General features: G+C 53.1%; 1 protein-coding gene across 4 annotated transcripts in view; it reads left to right on the top strand.

Moving 5' to 3' along the window:
* SPTBN4 (spectrin beta, non-erythrocytic 4) overlaps positions 1-19,204 on the top strand; it is a 73,839-nt gene that overhangs the window by 20,580 nt on the left and 34,055 nt on the right. For all 4 annotated transcript variants that reach the window (XM_036833347.1, XM_036833349.1, XM_036833348.1 and 1 more), the window contains exons 8-18: positions 542-654; positions 751-938; positions 1,013-1,130; positions 1,403-1,561; positions 2,339-2,641; positions 4,035-4,185; positions 7,178-8,111; positions 9,429-9,566; positions 12,151-12,901; positions 14,620-14,822; positions 18,562-18,652. In XM_036833347.1, coding sequence (XP_036689242.1) covers positions 542-654; positions 751-938; positions 1,013-1,130; positions 1,403-1,561; positions 2,339-2,641; positions 4,035-4,185; positions 7,178-8,111; positions 9,429-9,566; positions 12,151-12,901; positions 14,620-14,822; positions 18,562-18,652 — 3,149 coding nt within the window. The remainder of the gene's footprint in view (positions 1-541; positions 655-750; positions 939-1,012; positions 1,131-1,402; positions 1,562-2,338; positions 2,642-4,034; positions 4,186-7,177; positions 8,112-9,428; positions 9,567-12,150; positions 12,902-14,619; positions 14,823-18,561; positions 18,653-19,204) is intronic.

The raw sequence follows: 19,204 nt of genomic DNA, 5'->3' as shown, positions 1-19,204 counted from the left end.
CCAACACAGCCACAAATAAATAAATTAGTTAATTAATTAAAAAAAAAAAAAAAGAATCCGCTTGCCAGTGCAGGGGACATGGGTTTGAGCCCTGGTCTGGGAAGATCCCACATGCTGTGGAGCAACTAAGCCCGTGCACCACAACTACTGAGCCCATGAGCTGCAACTACTGAAGCCCACGCACCTAGAGCCCATGCTCCGCAACAAGAGAAGCCACCTTAATAAGAAAAAAACCTGCTCACTGCAAATAGAGAAAAGCCCGTGCACAGCAATGAAGACCCAAAGCAGCCAAAAAAAAAAAAAAAAAAAAAAGAAATCATTATAGATAATTTCTCTATGGTGGTTTATACGTGTCAGGCACTATTTAATCCCATGAAGTAGATGCCCACTGGGCAGATACAAAAACTGAGGAACAGAGAGGTTAGTTATCTTGCCCAAGGTCACACAGCAAGTAAGAGTGAGTTCTCCCTCCCACCACTTAATACCTTCAGTCTGTCAGAGTGCTCATCATCATGCTCCCTCACTCTCCTTTAATCATCAGATGTGAACATGGAGGCTCCGGATGAGAAGTCCATCATCACCTATGTGGTCTCTTTCTACCATTATTTCTCTAAGATGAAGGCTCTGGCTGTGGAGGGGAAGCGAATTGGGAAGGTAAGAGGAGCCAAGGAATGGGGAGGGTGGGAGCCTGGGAACCATATGGGGGCATATCTGGGATGAGGCTGACCCCACCTTCCTTTGCCGGGTCAGGTCCTGGACCAGGTGTTGGAGGTGGGGAAGATCATTGAGCGCTACGAGGAGCTGGCAGCCGAGCTGCTGGCCTGGATCCACCGCACTGTGGGCCTCATCAGCAACCAGAAGTTTGCCAACTCATTGAGTGGGGTGCAGCAGCAGCTTCAGGCTTTCACAGCCTATTGCACACTGGAGAAGCCCGTCAAGTGAGGCCCAGCTCAGGAGGGAGGGTAGCAGGTGGAGGTGTGGAGGCAGGGCTCCTGAGCTCAGGCCCCTTCAGGTTTCAGGAGAAGGGGAACCTGGAGGTGCTGCTCTTCAGCATCCAGAGCAAATTGCGTGCCAGCAACCGTCGCCTCTACGTGCCCCGGGAGGGCTGTGGCATCTGGGATATTGACAAGGTGAGGCTGAGGATGTAAGGGAGAGGAAGGGTTGCTCTGTGACGTTGTGTAGGTTGTGCACTGCTCAAGGGAGCCATTCACATTGCAGACATCATGGACTGGATATTCATTCTGATGGGTTTTCCATCAGTAAAGGGTCCCGAGGAAGCAACGTTTTTTTCCAATCTGCACAAAGGTGCCATAAGTGCTAGGAGTGACCTCAAATAGAGAAGCCAGGACCATTAAACTGTGGGCAGTTGTTGGAATCTGACTGCCTCCTCCTGCCTCCTTAGGCATGGGGACAGCTGGAGAAGGCAGAACATGAGCGGGAGGCCGCCCTACGGGCTGAGCTGATCCGGCAGGAGAAGCTGGAACTACTAGCCCAGAGGTTTGACCACAAGGTGGCTATGCGGGAGAGCTGGCTGAATGAGAACCAGCGCCTGGTCTCCCAGGTACAGGGCGTAGGGCTTGGCTCCGGGGGAAAGGGAGGGAGGGTGGCGCTGATGGCCCTGGGACCAGAGAGAGAGACTTGATCTCCTAAGCAACGGAGAAGTGTTGGATTAGTCTCCTAGGTGACAAATGAAGGCGGGAAGGGAGAATTGGTTTCCTAAGTGTTTGGCGGGGGAGGGGTGTGGGCCTGCTCTCCAGGGTAATAGGAGGGTGAGACTGGTCTCCATGGTAACTAGAGAGGACAGAATAGGGAGAGTATTTAATTATCTCTTAAGTGACAAAGGAGGTTGTTATCTGGTTTCCAGGGTAACTCAGGAGGATAGAATTGGTCTCCTAAGTAACAGGATATGGTAGGCCTGGTCCCCAGTCTCTAAGGAAATGGAAGGATGGGGCCTATTTCCTGGGTAACAAGTTTAGGGTTAGAGATGTAACAGGGAAGGGTGGAGCTGGTCTCCAGGGTAACTGTGGATGGTGGAGCTGGTCTCCAGGGTAACTGCGGATGGTGGAGCTGGTCTCCAGGGTAACTGGGGATGGTGGGGCTTGTCTCCAGGGTAAAAGGGAAGGGTGGAGCTGGTCTCCAGGGTAAAAGGGAAGGGTGGAGCTGGTCTCCAGGGTAACTTGGGGTGGTGGGGCTGGTCTCCAGGGTAACAGAGAAGGATGGGACTGGTCTCCAGAGTAACAGGAGCCGGTGGGGGAGTTTCCAGGGTCACACAGGCTCAAGGTAACAGGTTGACTGCTGAGGCAACGTGGATGAGTGTCTGTGGCCTGCCCTGCCCCAGGACAACTTTGGGTATGAGCTGCCAGCAGTGGAGGCAGCCATGAAGAAGCATGAAGCGATTGAGGCAGACATTGCAGCCTATGAGGAGCGGGTGCAGGGCGTGGCAGAGCTGGCCCAGGCATTGGCGATTGAAGGCTACTATGATGCCCGCCGAGTGGCAGCCCAGCGTGACAGTGTCCTGCGGCAGTGGGCCCTGCTGACTGGGCTGGTAGGTGCCCGGCGGACACGGCTCGAGCAGAACCTGGCCCTGCAGAAAGTCTTCCAGGAGATGGTGTACATGGTGGACTGGATGGAGGAGATGCAGGTAGGGGCCAGATTGGGGGCCAGTGATGGACGTGGCCTGCCAGGAGGGGAGGAGAGGGTATACACACGGGAAGAGCTGTCAGAGACGGAGAGGGAAGGGGGGAGACAGAAAGAGGTAAAGAGAAAGGGGGACAGAGAGAAAGAGCGAAAGATACAGAGAGAGACAGAAAGGCAGAAAAAGAAAGTGTGAGAAAGAGAGAAAAATATCTGGAGAAATAGATAAAAATACACAGTAATATGGAGACAGAGCGAGTCAGGGACAGACAGAGACAGAGAGATTAAGTCAGAGGAAGATCGCGACAGTTTGAGAGAAAGAGAAATCAGAGAAAGAAAGAGAGAGGGCTGGAGAAGCAGACCCAAAGGTAGCAACAGAAATCTAAATGGCTACAGAGAAAGACAACATAGGAAGATGGAATCCATGTGAGAAAGAGAGAGACCTACTGGAGATAGATAGACAGATACAGAGCAAGATGGAGATAAGAAGGATGGAAGCAGAGAGAGAGAGATACAGACACGAAGAGAGACATGGAGGGACTTCCCTGGCGGTCCAGTGGGTAAGACTCCACGCTCCCAATGCAGGGGGCCCAGGTTCGATCCCTGGTCAGGGAACTAGATCCCACATGCTGCAACGGAAGATCCCGCATGCCACACCTAAGACCCAGCACAGCCAAATAAATAAATAAATAAGTATTTTTTAAAAGATTAATTAATTATTTTTGGCTGCGTCGGGTCTTAGTTGAGGCAGGCCGGATCTTTCATTGCGGCGCTTGGGCTTCTCTCTAGTTGTGGCATGAGGGTTTTCTCTTCTCTAGTTGTGGCGCACAGGCTCCAGGGCGCATGAGCTCTGTAGTTGTGGCGTGTGGGCTCTGTAGTTTTGCGGCACGCAGGCTCTCTAGTTGAGATGTGCGAGCTCAGTAGTTGCGGCGCGTGGGCTTAGTTGCCCCGCGGCATGTAGGATCTTAGTTCCCTGACCAGGGATCAAACCTGCGTCCCCTGCATTGGAAGGTGGATTCTTTATCACTGGACCACCGGGGAAGTCCCAATATTTTTTTTAAAAAGAGAGAGAGACATGGAAAGAAAGAGATAGAGGTCGAGATGGAGACAGAAGTGTAAATGAGAAAGGGGGGAAGGCAAAGAGAGACAGAAGAAGGGGGAGATGGAGGCATAGAGAGGGAGACACGGTGACATAGACAGAGCCCAGAATTGTGGAGACGATGAGAGATGGAACATCCAGAGAGACAGAGATGGAGAGAGATGATGACAGACACACGGAGACTGAGACAGATCAGAGTTCAAGTGATGGAGTAGAGAAGCAGAGGGCTGGCATGGGCGATGGTGGGGGGTGGCCTAAGGGCCAATGCCAAAAATATACTCAGGGCTGTCCCTACTTGTAGGCTCAGCTGCTGTCCCGGGAGTGTGGGCAGCACCTGGTGGAGGCAGAGGACCTGTTGCAGAAGCATGGACTGCTGGAGGGGGACATCTCGGCCCAGAGTGAGCGCGTGGAGGCGCTCAATGCTGCTGCCCTGCGTTTCTCCCAGCTTCAGGGTGAGTCTGAGGTTGGGGACTGGGGTGGAGACTTTCAGGGCTGGTGCTAATAGAAGCAGAATGTCTCCTGAGAGACAGAATGAAGGAGTGAGCTCCCCATCTTTGGAGGCATCCAAGCACCAACTAGGATCACACTCCATCAGGGATATCACATGGGAAATTAGTGCCTTGAGTGAGAGGTTGGACCACATGACTTCTTCCTGCTTCCTGCTTCCTATTACTGCTTTCTGCAGTAATAGTTCACGTTTCTTGAGCACTTGTTATGTGCTAAGCCTTTCACAGCCGATCTCAGTGAATACCATAAAAAGACTGGGTAAGGTAATTATTGTCAAGGCCTGTTTAGCATCAAGTGATAGAAACTCAATTCAGTTCACTTAAGGAAGAAAGGGGAATGTACTGGCTGATGTAACTAAATGTGCAGGAAAGGATGAGTTTTGCTTCAGGTATGGCTGGATCCAGGGATAGTTCAGTGATGCTTTTAAGACTCCATCTGTCTCTGACTCCAGTCTTTATGTTTGTGTCACGATTGGGCTGTCCCTCCCCTTGTGGTGTAAATCTGGGATCATCCAGCAGCTTCGCAGACCCAGCAAGAGACAGGCTCCTTTCTCTCAATATTCTGGCAAAAGGTCCAAGGAAAGTTTTCATTAGCCCACTGTGGGTCCCGTTCCCATCACTCAGCCAAGCATTATGGCCCCAGGCTATCCAGTGATCTAATTGGCCACATCTATGTGACATGCCCTCCCAGAGCCAAGAGTGGGGTCAGCTCCCTCCAAAGACATGAACTGAGAAGGAGGGGGTTGGGGTGCCATTAGCAGAAGCAGGGACATGGATGCTGATAGGCAAAACCCAGACTGGCTCTAAAAACGTTCTCATTTTACTGATGTCAACGCCCTCCAGCCAAAGACCACCGGGAACCCTGCTGTAGTCAAACCAAGCTGGGTTTTTTGGTTCTTTGCACACACGAGGGGAACCATGGGGCATCTTAGTAAGAGGATGTTAAGAGGGGCTTGTTATAGGATGTGGGTTTGTGTTAGGTGATTTGGGATGATTTAACATAGTGGGTTTTGCTGCAGATTGGATGCTGTCAGGAAGTGGGGGTAATTAGATGATTGCGCATCTTAATCATTTTTATCCAGGTAGTGGGAGGAACAGGATTGGCAGGAGTGGTTCACCTTGGCCAGGTGAGGGGGCGGGCAGGGGGGTGGCCGTTTTTGTGGTTTGCACAGTGACTTTGTTTTGGGTGCTCTCAGATGTGGCTGTGGAACGGTCTTGTCTTCGTCCCGCTCCATCCCTGTTGCAGAGTGGTCCTGTCTGATGTTGTGTCCTGTGCAACTGTGTATGAGTGCTGACAGCATCAGGGCTGCTTTTTTCTTTCTCACTGATGAGGAAACTGAGGCCCAGAGCCGCAGAGCTGATCAGAGAGAGGGTTTGGAGGCTGGTCTGTCTCACTCCTTTATCTGGAGCCATGGCCCTTGGGAATCCTGGAGCATTGTTAGGAAAGGAAGAGGCTGTCCAGCTTGCAGGATGGTCAGGGGTTTCTCACCCTCATGGACTGGGTCATGTCCTAAGAGCAGATGTTGAGGTCTCCTTCCAAGCCCCAGTGTGGACATCCCCATCCTAGCTTAGCCCATCACCAACCTCATGACCCCACGAGGTGACCTTCATCTTCATGTGATATGTCCTTCATCTTCACTCTTCATCCTCATTCTTACGGATGTTTGTCAAGGAAGCTCCCTCGGTCTTTTCCTTGTGAGGTCTCGGTGCCTGGTGACAATGCGCCAGCAGCACCGTGGAAACAGCAAAGATGCTAGTGTGGGGTGTGTGTTGTCATGGTGATGGGAGGCAGCGCTGTCTGATAAGTGGTCCACAGTGTGGCGTCCTGCTCGACTACTTCTTAGCTGATCCTGGGCAAGTAGCTTCCCTCCCTGGGTGTGAGTTTCTTCATCTGCAAGATGGGGCTAAGGAGGATACTGGCCTCGTAGAATGGTTGTGAGAATTAAATGACAGTGTGTCAGAGTAAGGGCCAGATACACGGATGCTGTTGATGTTTATTATTCAGTTGGATGCCTCCGTATTTGGGTCAATTTCAGTGAATGTCCAGAAATGCAGAAATCCCACAGGCCATCTAGGGCAGTGTCTCTCATACTGTTTTGACCCAGTAAGAAATACATTTACCTCATGACCCAGAGTTCACAGGCACACGTGCAGACACACACACACACAGACACACAGAGACACAAAGTCTTTATAAAACAATGCTTCCTCTTACCTCTGATATTTTCTATTCATTCTATTCCATTTCATTAAAGAAATGCTGGCTGCAACCCATTAAGTTAATCTCACAGTTCTCAGTCACAAACCAGAGGTCCAGGAGGAAGGTGAAATATTTGAAGACAAAAAAGGAGTTTAGGTCATCACTGGGTTAATAGATAAGGTGACAGAGGATGAGAGAGGGAACCCAGAAGCATAGCTTAAGAGTAGAGAAGTTTCATCTGGTCCATTTCTGAAGGGAAAACACTGTATATTTACACTAAATATACACATTGTAGGATTCTCTGAATCTCTGTTTCCATTCATCATTCAATCAATAAGTCACCGTTTTCACTAGGTGACTGCTCTGGGCTCCAACCTGTGCTGGGCAGTGGTGGGGACATGGTGTGCTGGAGACAGTCCCTGGCCCTGTCCTTACAGGGCTCCCAGTCTAGTAGGGGGAGACAGACTGTCAGTGACGGCCCAGAGGGTTCAGAGCTGGGTGAAGGAATCACAGGCAGAGTGGTCCGGGCTGGGATGGGAAGCAGAGAAGCCTGGGAGAGCCAGAGAAGGCGCCTGCTCCAGATTTGGGGTGTCAGAGAAAGCTGCCTGGAGGAGGGGAGGTGTAACCTGGCATCTGATGAAGTCGGGCCAAGGACTAGGCAGGTAGCCTTGTACCACCCTCTCTTGGACGCCCCCTGGCCCGTGCCCAACCCGGGATCTGCCCCTTTTCCTGGTCCAGGTTACCAGCCCTGCGATCCGCAGGTCATCTGCAACCGCGTGAACCACGTGCACGGCTGTCTGGCGGAGCTGCAGGAGCGGGCGGCTGGGCGGCGCGCGGAACTGGAGGCCTCGCGCAGCCTGTGGGCGCTGCTGCAGGAGCTGGAGGAGGCCGAGAGCTGGGCCCGCGACAAGGAGCGCCTCCTAGAGGCGGCGGGCGGCGGCGGCGGCGCGGCGGGCGCGGCGGGCGGCGCCCACGACCTGTACAGCACCGCGCGCCTCCTGGCTCAGCACAAGATCCTGCAGGGCGAGGTGGGCGGGCGGCGGGCGCTGCTGCAGCAGGCCCTGCGGCGCGGCGAGGAGCTGGCCGCGGCCGGTGGCGCCGTGGGCCCGGGCGCCGAGACGGTGCACCTGGCGGGCCTGGCGGAGCGCGCGGCGAGCGCGCGGCGGCGCTGGCAGCGGCTGGAAGAGGCGGTGGCGCGGCGCGAGCGGCGGCTGCAGGAGGCGCGGGCGCTGCACCAGTTCGGTGCTGACCTCGACGGGCTCCTGGACTGGCTCCGCGACGCCTACCGCCTAGCAGCCGCGGGCGACTTCGGCCACGACGAAGCATCCAGCCGCCGCCTGGCCCGCCAGCACCGCGCGCTCACCGGGGAGGTGGAGGCGCATCACGGGCCCGTGGGCGGCCTGCGGCGTCAGCTGGCGACACTGGGGGGCGCCAGCGGCGCCGGGCCACTGGTGGTGGCATTGCAGGTGCGCGTGGTGGAGGCCGAGCAGCTGTTCTCCGAGGTGACCGAGGTGGCTGCTCTGCGACGCCAGTGGCTGCGGGATGCCCTCGCTGTCTACCGCATGTTCGGCGAGGTGCACGCGTGCGAGCTGTGGATCGGTGAGAAGGAGCAGTGGCTGCTCGCCATGCGTGTGCCCGATTCACTCGACGACGTCGAGGTGGTGCAGCACAGGTGAGCGCGCCCTGGTGGGATTCCCCGGTCCCCTTCCTCCCGCACACAGTCTCGCCTTCCTTGGTTCAACAGTTCCCATGTCCACTCACCTGGAACCGGGGGTTCCAGTAAAATGGGAATGATATTAGTCCCAAGCTCACAGGCTACTGGAGAACAATAAATGACTTAGTATGTGCAAACTACTTAGCAAATGCCTGGGTCCGGGGAGCGTTCCATGAGCGGCTGCTATTATTACTAGGAGGCTTATAGTCACCTGGCACGAAATTAACCTGAGCTCCCCAAGGGGTGTCCCAGCCTGACCCCTCTCCCTGGGACTCCCACTGCCCTTGCATAGATGTTACCTCCCTAGCTATAAAATTGTTCTGACCCTTGTCACTTTCTCTTCCCTCACCCCACTTCACATTTCTTCATAGCAGTTACCACCATGTGACACATTAGATACTGATTTGTCTGTTGGCAGATTTAGAAATGGGTTGTTAAAATAGTGGATGAACCCTCTGCACCTCTCTCTCTCAGCATGTTCATCCATCCACTCATTCAGTGGGTACTTATTGAGCTCCTGCCCTGTTCCAGGTCTTGGGCTGAGCATTGCTGGAAACACAGGCCTGGTCCCCGCTGTTACTGTGCCCACAGTTACCCAAGCCACAGCCTTGGGCATTGTTTTAAACAAGGGAGGACCATGGCCAGCTTAAAACAGATTTCCCTGGTTGCCATGTGGAGGGTAGGTTGGAGGGGGTGAGAATGGTGGCTGGGAGCCCAGAGAGGCAGCTGGGGTGAGGATTCAGGTAGGAGAGGACAGGACTGGACCAGGGCTGGAGCCCAAGTAGACAGGCCATGGGGGCAGACAGGCTTGGGGGGAGTGTTTGTCCAAAACAGAGCCCAGGGAATGGGGGTGGGGGCTGTCCGTGAGATGGAGACCCAGAGGAAGAACAAATTGGGGGAGATGTTGAAGCTAGTTTGAGTACAGTGAGGACCCTGGAGGAGATGCACAGCAGGCTTTAATGTTGGAGACAGGTTCAAAAGGAATGAGGTTGAAGCTGGAGACAGATGTGTGAGTGAGGGGTTCAGGGGCAAGGACTGTGGGAGTGTGTGAGATGGGCCAGGCAGGATGTGAGGGAAAGCTCAGAGGGCCCAGGACAGAGCCCTGAGGAATCTAACATTTAAGTGGCAGGTAGAAGAAGAGGAGCCAGCAAAGGAGCCTGAGGAGGTGAGGTTGGAGAGTTAGGAGAAGAACCAGGGGAAGGCAGCTTCCCAAAAGCCAGTGAACAGGTCCCCAGGGTCCAGGCCTCTCTGAGCACGTCCATCCTTCTTCCGCAGATTTGAGAGTCTGGACCAGGAGATGAACAGTCTGATGGACCGTGTCCTGGATGTGAACCACACAGTTCAGGAACTGGTGGAAGGAGGCCACCCCAGCTCAGAGGAGGTGCGCTCCTGCCAGGACCACCTCAACAGCAGGTAGGTGAGGCCTGGGGCTGGAAGTTCTAGGTATCCCACACCAGTTCTTCCCATCATTCTTTTCCTCATTCACCAACTGTAGAAGTCAAGAACATGCACTTTCAAATCCCTGAGATAAGGGCCATCTAGTAAATTAGCAAAATCTTGAAAAAAATTAAAATACCCAGTGCTAGTGGTGATGTGGTAAAATGAGGACACAATACATTTCAATGGGGTATTAATTTACTTGTTCAGAAATGATTTATTGAGTATCCACTATCTGCCAGGAAATTTTCCAAGCACTTTTGTTTTATCTCCCAATATCCCAATTTCCATAGTAAAGTTTCCAGAATTCAGAACTCTTTAAGAATAGCAAGAAATTAAATCTTTCCCGCTTGAACACTGCCAGTAGTTCTTGCAAGGTAGGGTTCATGGATAAAGACACAGATCCAGAGAGGTGAAATCCTTATTCAAGCTTACTCAGTCTAGTAAGTAGGAGTCAAACCCAGTTCTGCCTGAATCCAGAACTGGGGCTCTTGATCATATATATATATTCAGTCTTCCCAGCAATTCTGTGGGGTGTAAATTACCCATGTGAGAGAGGAGGAAATGGGGGCTCAGAGAGGTGAAGGTGGCCTGAGGTCACATGGCAAGTTATGGGGATCAAGCCTGGAATTGTCTGACTCCAAAGATTGTGCCCTTAACTGCTGTGCTGGAAGATCCCAATATCCAGTGATTTCCAAGTCTCTGTAGACTCAACAATCCCAGGGCACCAGGGCCTAAAAAGATAATGACAGCAATAGTGATTTACGGCATTTAGTGAGATGATGTGCTACGTGCTTTAGCCACATGAACTCATTAAACACCCAATGAAGTGGACATAATTATCCCCATTCTCCAAATAAGGAAACAGGATCAGAGATGGAAATGATTTGCTCAAGTTCACATGGCAAATCTGGCCAGAGCAGAACTTGAACTTGAGTCCTTCCTTCTGATTTCAGAGTCTTAATTTCTGCCCTTGTGGTGTGTCCATTCTAGAGGTGACAGAGAGTTCACAAATAGACTAATACGTGAACAAGATATTTAGAGAGTTTTAAGGATTTATGCAGGAAATAGAGTGACCTGGTAGGGCATAACTGGAGCTTGGGGGTGATTTTAGATCTTGTGGTCAGCCATAACATTTTGAGCTGGGCCCTCAAAGGGGATGAGAAGGCAGTCAAGGAAGGTCCCCCCATCAGGTGGGTCCTCCAGGTGAGGGTCCCGGGGGGTTCGGGTGGACCTGGGGGAAGCCCTTTTCCTTCAGCTTCCCTGAGAAGGGAGGGCAGCCTGCTTTGGGGCCACTTCCCTGGGGGCTGACTGAGAAAAGGATTTCAGGATGGTGAGGGCAGAGCTTAAAAAAAAGGGGTGGGGGGAACGAGAAGGATCCAGCCACAGGAAGAGTACATATGGGGGAGGGGAGGGAGGGTACAGAGCATTCCAGGCAGGGAGCACAGCCAAGGCAAAGGCCCTGATATGGTCTTCGGGACCATATCAAGTCCCCAGATCAATAGTGGGGACTATTATCCCCACTCAATAATAGTAGCTAACAGGTTCTGTTTTAAGCACTTCACAAACCATAACTCATTTGACTCTCACAACACCCCTATGAGGTAGGTACTGTGCTATGTCCATTTTACTGGTGGGGAAACTGAGGCACAGAGAAAGTTACTAACCAAAGGGTACATAGCTCAGATTTGACTTTGAGCCTGACACAGCCAGGCAGTCTGGCTCGGATTCTGTACTTATAAACTGGACCATACACTGCCTATGAAAGGGAACTGAGGCCCAGAGAAATATCATCACTTGCCTGAAGGCACAGGGCAATGCGTAATTTTCCCCATTTATTTATTTTGGAATAAAACAGGTTTGCCTTAGCACCTGGCTTATAGTACACGCTCAGTAACTATTCATTGCATCCAACGTATTATCTGATGTCATAAGCCAGCAGTTCCCACACTCTTTGGTTTCAGAACACTTTGCACTCTTAAAAACTATTAAGGACCCCAAAGAGCTTGTTTTAGTGGGTTATATCTATCAGTATTGACTATATTAGAAATTAACACTGAGTAATTTAAAAATATTACGTCGATAAAAATAACAATAATAAACATAGCTAACATGTTTTAATGAAAAAAAAACCTTTCAAAACAAAAAAAAAATGTAGCGAGAAGGATGGCGTTGTTCTGCGTTTTTGCACATCTGTTTAATGTCTGGCTTAAGAGAAGGCAGCTGAGTTCTCAGGTCTGCTTCTGCAGTCAGTCTTTGTCCTGCAGCCTCTGGAAAACTCCACTGTACACTCGGGACAGAATGAAAGTGAAAAGGCAAATAGCATCTTAGCATTTTGATGAAGATAGTTTTGCCCTTGCTCAGATTACATTTTGAGAACCGCTGTTCTAAGCAAATGTACCCGGTAGAGTCCATTTTACACAGACAGAAACTGGGGCTCGGTGAGATAAGGTGACATTCCAAGGTCGCACAGTGGCTGGGTTCTACCTAGGGTCGATGGGCCCTCCACACCCAAGAGGGGTCTCCGTCCTCCTTAAGCCGCCCTGCTTCCCCTGGGCAGGTGGAATCGCATTGTGGAGCTGGCGGAACAACGCAAGGAGGAGGTGAACGCGGTGCTGCTGGTGGAGAACCACCTGCTGGAGGTAGCGGAGGTGCGCGCCCAGGTGCGCGAGAAGCGGAGGGCTGTGGAGAGCGCGCCCCGCGCGGGCGGCGCCTTGCAGTGGCGCATCAGCGGCCTGGAGGCTGCTCTGCAAGCGCTAGAGCCGCGCCAGGCGGCCCTCCAGGAGGAGGCGGCCCTGCTGGCTGTGCGCTTCCCGGCTCAGGCTGCCCGGCTGCATCAGGGTGCCGAGGAACTGGGCGCCGAGTGGGGCGCGTTGGCTAGCGCGGCTCAGGCCTGTGGCGAGGCGGTGGCGGCGGCCGGGCGCCTACAGCGCTTCCTGCACGACCTGGACGCTTTCCTGGACTGGCTGGTGCGCGCCCAGGAGACGGCGGGCGGCGGCGAGGGGCCCCTGCCCGGCAGCCTGGAAGAGGCGGACGCGCTGCTGGCGCGCCACGCCGCCCTCAAGGAGGAAGTGGACCAGCGCGAGGAGGACTTCGCGCGCATCGTGGCGGCCAGCGAGGCACTGCTGGCGGGCGACGGCACCGAGCTGGGCCCGGGCCTGGCACTCGACGAGTGGCTGCCGCACCTCGAACTTGGCTGGCACAAGCTGCTCGGCTTGTGGGAGGCGCGCAGGGAGGCGCTGGTCCAGGCGCACATCTACCAGCTCTTTCTGCGCGACCTACGCCAGGCGCGGGCGGTGCTGCGCAACCAGGTGCCCGCTTCGGGGTTGACGCGGTGGGGGTCTGAGGCCGCGGGGGATTTCGGGGACAGGGAAATGTGTGGAGGAGTGTGTCTGCGGGGACAACTGGCTTCGTGGCTTATCTGCTGTCAGCGGCGGGGTGTGTGTGTGTGTGGCAGGTATCTGATACGGATGGCTGGGTTTGTGGAGCATCCGGTGTGAACATGTGTGGGTGGGTGTGTAACAGAATTTGAGGATTACGACGTGTGGGGTGGCGTCTTAGTTTAGGTGACTAACAGTTTGTGGACTATTCTGAGTAAGTAATGCATTTGGGTGTTCATTGGAGCGGCTTCTTGGGTCTGTGGATTGTCTGGAAGGAAATAAGAGTATGAGGTTGATTGGTGATGGTTAATGGGGTTTAAAGAAGATCTTGGGGTGGATAACAGAGGATGAAGACTATGGTAGAGGGAATTCAGGCTGAGAGATTATTGGGGTCAGTAAATGATGGTGGATTAAGTGGTTCTGGGGACCTAAATTAGCAGATTATCTTCTTATTGGGAATGGCAATTTGCAGATTCTCTGGAGAGGGTAACTGCCTTTATGGCTTGAGGAATCAAGTGCCATGGTTATCTGGGAACAGCTGATCCATTTGGGGGATCTTTCTGGGATGGGAACCAAATGTGAGGATTTGGACGAGATGGAACACCCAGTTTTCAGATTGTCCAAGAGTAGGTACCAGCTTTTAGGGATCATTTTATTTATTTATTTGGCTGCATCAGGTCTTAGTTGCGGCCCGCGGGATGCAGGATTTTTCATTGTGGCATGGGCTTCTCTCTAGTTGTGGTGCGCAGGTTCCAGAGCGCGTGGGCTCTGTAGTTTGCAGCACACGGTCTCTCTAGTTGAGGCGCGCGAGCTCAGAAGTTGTGGCATGCGGGCTTAGTTGCCCCATGGCATGTGGGATCCCAGTTCCTTGAGCAGGGATCGAACCTGCGTCCCCTGCATTGTAAGGTGGATTCTTTACCACTGGACCACCAGGGAAGTCCCTAGGGATCATTTTAGAAAGCATGACTACCTGTGCTGGTTATCTAGAGAAAGCTGACCCAGTTAGAGGATTATCTGGAGAAACAGACAGGGCCCCTGGAATCATGAGGTTACTAAACAGTGGAGCTGAGGTGGCCTTGAGAGATCCCTTCTGATCCACCCATTTTACCAGTTAGAAAACTAACCCCAGAGAGGGAAAGAACTTCCTTGAAGTCACACAGGACCCAGGTCAGTCTTCATCAATTAACCAAATATTTACTGAGTGCCTCCTCTGTGCCAGGCAATATTCTGCGGCTGAGCACAGAGGAAACAAAACACAAAATCCCACCCTCGTGTGGCTGGCATTCTAGTGTGTGTGTGTGTGTATATGTGGGGGAGGAGATGATAAACAAGTAATAGCATATATAATATCATGTCAGGTATATGCTATGAAAAATAATAAAGCAGGATAAAGGGATATGGCTGGGGGAGGAGGATGTTATTTTTGACAGATGGTCAGAGACCTGAAGAAAGTGAAAGAGCCAGCCGTGGGGCTATCTGGAGGGACCAGCATGGGAAAAGGATCTGAAGTGGGACCATGCCTGGCGTGTTCAATGCTAGAACACAGTGAGCAAGGGAGAGGAAAGTGGTGGCAAGGCAGGCTGGCAGCCTCTCCCTGGTCCTGGAATGAAGCAGGGCTAAACGGAGCATCACCCCTCCCCCATTCCCAGGAGATGGCACTGTCGGGTCTGGACCTGCCGGGCACCGTGGAGTCGGTGGAGGAGGCACTGAAACGGCACCGGGATTTTCTCACCACGATGGAGCTGAACCAGCAGAAGATGCAGGTGGCCGTGCAGGCTGCTGAGAGCCTGCTGAGACAGGGCAACGCCTACGGGGAGCAGGCCCAGGAGGCCGTGACTCTGCTGCTGGAGAAGTAGGTCCCTCAGACCCCAGGGGCACAGGGGGTGGGATCTCGGCACAGGGGAGGGGCGAGGAGGCCAGAATTCCCTTTCTTTCCATCACATTTCTGCTCTTCTGTCTCTCTCTTTTTTTTTTTTTTTGCCATGCCGCGCTGCTTGCGGGATCTTAGTTTCCCGACCAGAGATCGAACCCATGCCCCCTGCAATGGAAGCGTGGAGCCCTAACCACTGGACTTCCAGGGAATTCCCTCTCTGTGTCTTTGATTTCTATTTAATTCCATATTGCTTTAGATTCTATTTAAACTGATGATCTGTGAAAAGGTAACTTACGGTTGATAACCCAAAAGCTGCAAAAGGATATACAATGAAAAGTTTCTCTCCCAAGCCTGCCCTCAGCCTGGGATAGCCGGACTGGTTGTTAAAATGTTAACATCTGCTGTGTGCCAGGCACTATTCTAAGCCCTGAACAAAACAGCAGCCCCTCCCTGTCGCAAAAAAACAAACAAACAACCCAGCCCTCAAGCAGAGTCCTTTATAGGATTTCCTTCAGGCCCACTTCTTTTTTTAAAAAATTTATTTATTTATTTTTGGCTGTGTTGGATCTTCGTTTCTGTGCGAGGGCTTTCTCTAGTTGCGGAGAGTGGGGGCCACTCTTCATCGCAGTGCGCGGGCCTCTCACTGTCGCGGCCTCTCTTGTTGCGGAGCACAGGCTCCAGACGCGCAGGCTCAGTAGTTGTGGCTCACGGGCCCAGTTGCTCCGTGGCATGTGGGATCTTCCCAGACCAGGGCTCGAACCCGTGTCCCCTGCATTGGCAGGCAGATTCTCAACCCCTGCGCCACCAGGGAAGCCCAGGCCCACTTCTTTCTGTCTGTCATTGTTGCTGTTTCTGCCCGTCCTGGTGACCCCAGCTTTCTCCTCTCTGGCCTGAGCGAGGCAGGAAGAGAGGCCAGTGCAGCTCTAGCCTCTGTCTCCTGATGGAAATCATACCCAGTCCCTCCACCACCATCCACAGCCCCGAGGCCCCAGCCCCTTGTCTTTTCGGTCTCCGGCGTCTTTTTTCCCTAAATTCATTTGGGACAAGGTTGGAGTTTCCTAAAGGAAAACTTTTATGGAGATTCTCATCCTGAGGATGCAAATTCATGATCTAGGGTCCTCCGCTCCAGGCCTGGCCCCTTCCTTCTTTTACCCAGCATTTCTTGAGTGTCTGCTCTCTGCCGGGCTCTGCAGAATGAGGAGGAGGAGGAGGAGGAGCCTGGAAGGCTGTTCCTTCTGAGTCACGCCTTCATTCCTTTGCAGTCATTAATGGCTCCTTTCATTCTATTGTTTATTCATTTATTCTTTTTAAAAATATTTATTTATTTATTTGGCTGCGCCAGGTCGTAGTTGCAGCACGTGAGAGCTTCGTTGCCGCGTGCGGGATCTTTAGTTGCGGCATGCGGGATCTTTAGTTGTGGCATGTGGGATCTTTAGTTGCAGCATGCGGGGTCTAGTTCCCTGACCAGGGATCGAACCCGGGCCCCCTGCATTGGGAGCACAGAGTCTTAGCCACTGGACCACCAGGGAAGTCCCTATTCATTTATTCTTCAGCCAATTAAACAAGTACTGAGTCCACGCTGTGTTCCAGGCCCTGTGTGGGGCAATGCTGGGCGCGCAGCGGTGACCAGGACAGAACACGATTCCTGCCCTCATAGAGCTCGCGTGCTGTCTGACAAGCATGGCCCAGAATGGTCAGGGCCAGGATGGGAGAGATGCAGGGGGCCGTGGGAGCCCTGGGGTCAAACAGGGCCAGGTCCTAGTCCCAGCTCTGCCTCTCAACCTGTAGATTCAGAGCAAGTCACTTCTCTCTCCACGAGCCTCACCTCGCCTGGAACCTGGCCCAGCCCTGCGTGCAGGGCGCTCTTGCATCTTGTCTGCATTCGGCACATGAGGCTCAGAGAGGGGAACAGACTTGCCAGAGGTCACAGCTCTTTTCTCACCCTCCCGGAAACAAGGGATTTTCCTTATCCCTAGGACTGATGCTTGACAAGTTGGCTGGTGAAGGCCTGGAGGGATTGAGACTGGTTCAATTTCAGAGGCATTTCCTATTTCCTGGTTCCTGAGCTGAGTCTTGGCAGGAGGGAGTACATATTTTGCTTGTCTCTGGCCCTTCCATCCAGCTCTGCCCTTGGTTCTCTCTGTAACTTTCTCCCACACACTCCATCTCTTTGCCTCCATCTCCCTGTACAACTATGTATCTCTATTTCCTTGTCTCTCTCTCCTTGTTTTTTCTACCTATATCTGCATCTCTCTGTCTTTTCTTCTGCCTCTCTCTCTCTCTCTCTCTCGGATATTTTACTCTTATTTCTGCCCTCCCTCTTTCTCTCTGCCTCTCTGTCTCTCTTGCTTTCTTTCATTCATAAAATATGTGTTGGGCACCTACTGTGTGCCAGCTCCTTTTTCTAGGCATTGGGGATACAGGTGTGAGCAAAACAGACAAAAAATTCCTGCCCTCATGGAATGACATCCTGGGGGGGAGACAGACAAGAGAAATATGTAACATATACAGTGTGTTAGATAGTGTTAAATGCAAAGGAGAAAGTTAAAGAAGGAAAGAAAGCCAGAAAGTGTTGGGGAGTGATCAGGAGGGGTCTCGCTAAGAACGTGACATTTGAGTACACTTTGGGGGGAAGACCATTCCAGGCAGAGGAAACAGCCAATGCCAAGGCCCTGAGCTGGGAGTTGCTTGTTCAAGGCACAGCAAAGAGGGACCCCCTCAGCCCTCTCCACCAGGCCTCTTGGGCACTTTGCCCTGCACTGTGGGCAGGAGGCCAGACTGCCTGGGGCTGCGGTGCTTGCTGGCTCCGGGGTGGCGGGGCCGGGGTCCAGCCCGGCCAGTTCACTTAGGCCGAGGGCCTGCCCCTCCTTGCCTCCGTGTGGCTCCAGCTGCATCTATCCATGCCCTGCTCTCATCCCTCTCTCCAGCTCTGTTGCAGCCTTCTGTCTGTCTGGCTGTGTCTTTTACTGGGGGCATCTGGCCACTTCTCTTCCTGTCCCTTTTTGGGCTGTCCCTCCCTGGACCCTCTCTGTCACTTTCCTTCCCTCTGCTTCCTGTCTACTGCTCTCCTCTCTGTCTATCTCTCTCTCTGTCTCTGGCACTACCCTTGCTTCATTTCTTTCCTTGTGTTTTCCTATTTTCTCTGTCTCTGGGTCTCTTTCTTTGTCTGTCTCTCGTCCAAGTCTCTGTCAATCATTCCCTCTTGAAGTCTTTGTTTCTCTTTGTCTCTGGTCCTGTACCTGTATGTGTTCCTGTTTATCTCTCTAAGCCTTTGCATACCCCCCCCCCCCCCCGCCGTCAATCTATCTCTCCCTCCTGATCTCTCTTTCTCCCTAGGTGTCTCTCATTCTCTAAGTTTTTATCTCTCTCGGTATCTCTTACACTGTAGGTCTGTTATCTCTCTCTATGGGATTGTGTCTCTCTAAGGGTATTTCTTTCTTTTCAGATATCTGTCTGTCTCTGTCCCTCTCTCTCCCATTCTTTCTCTCCCCCGCCTTCCTCTCCCTCCCTCCTCTCTCTTCCTCCCCCAGCTCTGTCCCTGGCTCTGCCCCCACTGATGTTTCTTTGCCTTTACTCCCATCCCTACCTTGCTCTCTCCTCTTCCTCGCTCGTACATATGCCCCAGGTTCTTAGCCCTGCCAAGCCTGACGCCCTCACAGCCCTACTGCCAGCGCCCCCAGACACAGGCTTCCCCCAATTCCTATCTCCCCACCCCCAGGAGCCAAGAAAACCAACTACGGGCCCAGCAATGGATGCAGAAGCTACACGACCAACTTGGGCTGCAGCACTTCCTCCGAGACTGCCACGAGGTAGGAACTCCAGCTGTGCTGGGGCACAGGAACTTCTTTCTTAGGCAGGGAAGTGCTCCAGAACTGAGGCGCAGTCGGGGAGGAGACGCCCCGTCTAAATGGGTCGCGGAGCGATGTTCACCTCGCGCCGCCAGGAGGCGTGCGGATCCTGGCTTCAGTGCGCATGCTCCTCAAGTCTCCTCCACCCACGCGCTGGGGAAGGAGGGAGGGGCCTTGGGCGCCCCTGGCAACGGCGCGCGTCCGCGCCCACAGGTCCCGCGGAGACGCGCGCTGATCTCACCTTTCCCCGGCGGAGATTCGTGAGAAGCTCTCTGCTGGGGAGAGAGGGACGGGAGACAGGAGAGGGGTGGGGGGAGCCGTGGGTGGACCAGAAGCCCAGAGCGCAGCTTCGGTCAGAGACAGTCCCCGACCAAGCCTTCGCCCCTTTAACAGTGTCCAGGAATCAAGCTCTGCCCCTTTAGAGATGAGCTACACAACCGTTAGGATCGCCCCAAATCAGAGGTGGTCCAGGTCCCCTTCTCCATTAGAGACAGCTCAGGAGATACGCTGCCT

The sequence above is a fragment of the Balaenoptera musculus genome, chromosome 19 (genome assembly GCF_009873245.2).
Source record: "Balaenoptera musculus isolate JJ_BM4_2016_0621 chromosome 19, mBalMus1.pri.v3, whole genome shotgun sequence".
In the NCBI taxonomy this organism is placed as follows: Eukaryota; Metazoa; Chordata; class Mammalia; order Artiodactyla; family Balaenopteridae; genus Balaenoptera; species Balaenoptera musculus.
Note: the sequence above shows the minus strand (reverse complement) of the source record. Positions and strands in the feature narration are given on the sequence as shown.